This window comes from Octopus bimaculoides, chromosome 18, assembly GCF_001194135.2.
Source record: "Octopus bimaculoides isolate UCB-OBI-ISO-001 chromosome 18, ASM119413v2, whole genome shotgun sequence".
NCBI classification, from domain to species: domain Eukaryota; kingdom Metazoa; phylum Mollusca; class Cephalopoda; order Octopoda; family Octopodidae; genus Octopus; species Octopus bimaculoides.
In genome coordinates, this window is record NC_068998.1 from 6,936,302 (window position 1) to 6,942,117 (window position 5,816).

Genomic DNA, 5,816 nt, shown 5'->3' on the forward strand with positions numbered 1-5,816 from the left:
GAGAGGAAAGAGATGGGGGAGAAAAAGAGGAAGAAAAGGGGAGAAAGAGAGTGAGAGAGAGGAAAGAGAGTGAGAGACACAAATAGAGAGAGGGGGGAGAGTGGGACAAATGGATTGAGGGGAGGAGTGACAAAAAGGGACAGAGAGAGAGAGAAAGAGAGAGAGGAAGTAGTCGATTTTACTTGACTGATATTGTATTTTATGAACCTTTGAGGAATAAAAGACAAAATTGAGTTGAGTGAAATTGGAAACTCAGAATGCAAAGAGCGGGAAGAAATACATTTCTCTGAGCACTCTGCTTTTATTATTTTGCCACAAGGGCAACAGATGGGAGACAAAACCAATACCCAAAGCACATTGAGTTTAGATATAGAAACAGGCAAATTGAAATGGTGATGATAATGATAATGATGATGGTGATGATTATGATGATGATGACAATGATTATGATGACAGTGATGATGATGATGATGATGACAATGATGGCAGTTGTAGCAGTAATGTTGATGGCGATGATGACAACAATGATATCAGTTACAGCAGTGATGGTGATGATGATGATGATGGCAAAAATTATGAAGACAATGACAATAATAATGTTGGTGATAATGATGATGATGATGATGATGATAGTGATGATGATGATGATGACAGACAATGATTATTAATTATCAGGATAACGATAATTTCTATTTCAATGTTTATGTATTCAAATTTTTTTTGTTTTCTATTCATTTGTCATTAATTCCCTGTTGTTTAGATAAAATACTGATGTTTGGAGAAATATTCTAATCTATTTAGGAATTTTTTATTTAAATTTTAAATTACACACACACACACACACACACACATACATGTGCACAAAAATTCACACATCTTCATACATGCATGCATTCACACATTCTTGCATATTCATACACACACACACACATATTTGCATACACATACACATTCATACATGTTCATATGTGTGTGCATACACACATGCACACGTTCACACACATATGCATGTACATGCATACACACACTGACACGCATTTGCGTGCATTGTCATACACATATTTTTACACACAGTTGCACATACATACATACATACATTCAACACTCACATACATTCACTTGTACACACATTTGCACACATACTTTTACAAACATTTGCACACACACACATACGCACACACACACACACACACATTTCTTTACACACTCATACATATACACAATATGTACACACATATACACTCATAGATTTATGCACGAAAATGCAAATGCAAAATATAAAAAAAAAATGATTTTTTAAAAAATCAAAAAATAAATACCTACCAAAAACTGAAACAAATGTAACTATCAATATAGAATTTTTTAAGATGATGAGATGTAATTTTATATGATAGCATTTCCCATTTCCTTGTTCTGCAATTACTCAGTGTGTCTTTTTCGCTGTAAGATAGTACTGTACAATTTGCAAGAGATTTGGCTGTTATTTCTAGCAGCCTGAGTGACCACATAGCGGCTCTCCTCACATAAAAGCTTCATCCAAGAGTTGCATGGATTGGAAGCTGTTAACTCACAGGAGGCATGGCTATATTCTTGTATCTACATGGGGCTCATGCCTGAAGTCTCTCTGGTGTGGACACAACCATCTGAGTCACATTGCTGCAAACTGACTACCGTGATTGGCTGATTCTGCTACCCCCCCTCCCTTGTGCACCACTGTTTGTGGTTTCAAGGTTGATTAAATGAAGAGCAGTGGACTGAAAAATGTTGGCCCCTGTTGTAGTAGTGTTTGTTCCACTCATCTGCATTCAAAGTTCAAATCCCACCGGGAACTACTTGAATGGTAAACTTAACCTGTTTCCCAGTTTAACACCAACACCTGGTCTTTGGGTGGTGCCTGTTGCAGAGGTGACCCTGCTGCTGGAAATGGTCCTGCTGGACACTCACAGCTGAGACCCTGTTAAGGAACATAATAAGCATAATAACCCTGTTTCCTTATTATCAGGGGTTATTTTGGAAAAGGATGGCTTTAGGAGGTATAAAGAGAAATAAGAGAACAGAATATTTAACATATATATATGTATTGATATTAATAATAATAAGGAGTATGGAGAATTGTACGTCCACAAAATTTATTTTATAGTTATATACAGCATATTACAATGACCTACACGTGTTTCCATTGCAGTGACTACTCACTGTTGCAAATGAAACATTGCAATATTGTCAGTGCAGTTTGATCAGGGTCTGTCCATTTGGTTTTCTATATGTATCTGATAGATTTCTGTACAATTGCCATTTACCAAATTTTACTTTCTAACTATTGCTCAACTCTAAGCCTGCAGAAGAAAACACTTGCCCATCCAAAAGTGCTTTCTCTGCTGAATTGAGCCTGTACGTAAATAAGAAAGCTCCTTATTGCGATTGTTTCATTTTGTATTTTCTTTTTATTGAGGACAGATCTGGCACTACAAGCCCAATACAAATGAGGTGTAAAATGAACATCACCCCTGCCATTGTTAGCGAGAACTTTGTTCTCCCATCAGAAGACGAAAATACAGAATGCAGGTTGGCTGTTTGTTTTGTTTTTTTGTATTTAAATATATGTTTTTACTTTTGCAATCTTTTATATTCTAAAGTTGTAACCCCTACCACAAATCAAAATCCAAAATAGTGTGTGATCTTTGATTTCAATTGATTTTTGATTGCAAATATTTCAACTGGATTTCTTTCTCAGATTTCATTTCATTCATTCCACAAGCATTTAAAAAAAAATCCTTCCCGTAAAAACCTATGTTCCTGTTGAGAGTTGGGTGTGATGAAATCAACTTGTCCCCACCCCACAAATTTCAGGCCTTGTGCCTATAGTAGAAAAGATATTGGAGTAATGTTTCTAGTTTTGGAATGTCTTGTGATTATTCCTGTTCAGGTCGTCTTTCTTGATTATGAGTCAAAGAGTATAAGGAAAGTCTGTGGCTAAGATATGGGAGGCCAACATGTATTAAATTCCAAATTCTTAGGTCAGGATGCTCACAGCTGATACCAGATTCAAACTCTCTCTCTCTCTCTCCCAGAAGAGAGATGGCCCTCAGGTATGTGTTGTACAGGCCTGTCAGTGTGTGAATATGTCCTGATGTTAAGTGAACCAATCTCATTTTTCCTTAGGCTTAAGTAGATTTTTTGCCTCAGAGGTAAGCTGGGGAGAGCAGGAAACTAGCAAAATACATTGCAAATAAACTGGCAGCAGAGGGCAATGAAAAATCACTGTTTTATCTTCTGCTAGAAAAGTCAGGAATCGTCAGACTTTTGTATAGAAAGCCAAGGCAGTCAATGCTTGTAGGTATGTCACATGGAGAGAAAGAGAGAGAGAGTTTGAATCTGGTATCAATTGTGAGCATCCTGACCTAAGAGTTTGGGATTTAAAACATTTTGGCCTCCCATATTATAGACAACAGTTATTATGCTATGGGAGGTTTTGTTGCTACATTAAGCAGATAAAGCAAGTATTTGGAAGTTTCTATATTGGGTCAATGCCAACTGGAAGTAGAACCACTCATTCTGTTCTCTATCTATTTCCCTATCTCCTGCTAAAGCATTTGGTCTGTCTGTTTGTCTGTAGAAAAGATAAATAGTTTAAAGACTTAGCTTTGATATTGAAAAACAAGTTAGAACAGACTTTCTCTTATCTACATTCCATGGCAGCAGAAAATAAATATCATCGACCTTTGTGCAATCCATGCTTCTATCAGGAACCATATGCAAAGCTGTCTTTTTATATTAGTTTCTGCATATTAACAAAGAAAACCATCTCGAAATAAAATTAACCTTTAGATGTGCCATGATAGAAATCATGTGCTTAATTAAATTTACATCCCCCCTCTCTCTCTCTCTCCCTCTCCCTCTCTCCCTCTCTCTTTCTCTCTTTTTCTCTCTCCTTCAATATATCTTCTCTACAAAAATAAACTCTTTCAAAAGCTGGCTTAGATTTATCTGTGCTATATTTTAGCAGAGCCATAGTCTCACCAATGTTCCACCCACTGCATACGCACACACACACATACACACACATACACACAAAAAGGGAGAAAACAAAAAAAAACAAAAATGGTAAAATGTATCTGTGGAGAATTAACTGGTTACTATCTTTGCACCAATCTCTCTCCATATTAAAAGAAAACTTTCTAAGTTTGAAATAAGTCTTTACCATCTTCTGCAACTTTACTGCATTTTTAGATATTGCAGTAGATCTGTAAATGCTATCATTCTGGATATCGTATGATCTGAGGTCTATGCTACACTCATATGTACATATGTGTATGTGTGTGTGTATGTGGGTGTATATATATATATATATATGTTGTAACAGTATGGTTATACATATTTATATGTATATATTATATATATACACACACACATATTTATATGTATATATGTACACGTACACACACATTTATATGTATACACCCACACACACCCATGCACATTATGGGTTACTGAATACTGAAACATGTGTGAGAGATGAAATAAAGAAGAACTAAGTGCAACACCATATTTTTTCTCTCATTACACACACACACATGCATACACCCCATTACACACACACATGCACACATGCATGCATGCACACATGCATGCATGCATGCACATTAGTCACTTCTAATTGAAAGGAGCAGTCAAAGAATTTACATTAATTTTTTTTTTTTCCTGCTCTTAGTTCAGTAACTGAATTAACCCTGGCATTATTACCTCTGCCTTAGCGAAGGCGGGGGTATTGTTTTCAGTTGTATTTGTTTGTTTGTTTGTTCGTTTGTCCGTGGACAAGATGTCTCAAGAACCGCTGGATGGATTTGGAAGAAACTTTCAGGGATGTTTGCAAGAACTGTGCCTGATATTATGGATGCCGTAGGTATGATAAGAAATGGATGTCAGAAACATCTAGATAAGATCCCAGGAGAACCATGTCTCAGAGAAATCCAAAAGATTGTGCTGACAAGTACTGCCCACATCCTTAGAAAAACCCTATCAATTTAAATGTCTGTGCTGTATTACATGTAGATATTTCACCTGTTGACAGAGTGGAAAGGGCACTTCCCCTAGTGGTTAGGACCGTTATGGGTTTGTGGGGTTTTCATGAGCAGTCCTAAGACATCTCCTTCTTTTGGGGGAATTTTGGTGTTATATTCAATTGTTTTTTTTTTGCTTGTTTACATGACTTTCATGTAATCCCATGTTTGTCCTGTGTTGTCCATAATGTTTATTTATTTGTAAACCCTTTGTGATTAGTAAAGAAATAATTATTATTATCATTGTTATTATTATTATTAACAGAGAAGATTGAACTGGTTGTAAATGATAGTAAAAATTGTTATTAAAATTACTTTCAGGTCCTACATAGAAAATGATCTGAACAAGCGAATACAGCTTGAGAAAAACCAGCTTGGAAAGAAGATAAGAGAACGGATAGCAAACCTGCTGGGCTTAGTTTCTGATGACACACTGCTTTATTCATAAAAATGTGGAAAATTGGTATTGAAAAAAAAAAAAAATTACTACAAACCATAGACAGCCACACACACACACGTATACACACAACAACAAAAAAAAAGAGAAACAAAAAAGATTGAAAATAAAATAAATAAATAAAATATGACATAAAATAATAATAGTAATTATTATTTCTACTCTAGGCACAAGGCCTTGAAAATTTGGGGTGGGGATAAGGGCTAGTCTATTACATCAACTCCAGCATGTAACTGGTACTTATTTGTATTGTACTGTACTCTTAGTTACATAGTCCTAGTTACTTAGTTTCCTCCAAA

General features: G+C 35.8%; 1 protein-coding gene across 1 annotated transcript in view; it reads left to right on the plus strand.

The window, feature by feature from the left end:
- Nucleotides 1-5,714, plus strand: part of LOC106871990 (uncharacterized) — an 8,969-nt gene extending 3,255 nt beyond the window's left edge. The window contains exons 3-4 of the mRNA XM_014918787.2: nt 2,458-2,565; nt 5,382-5,714. Coding sequence (XP_014774273.1) covers nt 2,458-2,565; nt 5,382-5,508 — 235 coding nt within the window. The 3' untranslated portion in view covers nt 5,509-5,714. The remainder of the gene's footprint in view (nt 1-2,457; nt 2,566-5,381) is intronic.
- Nucleotides 5,715-5,816: the final 102 nt, after the last annotated feature.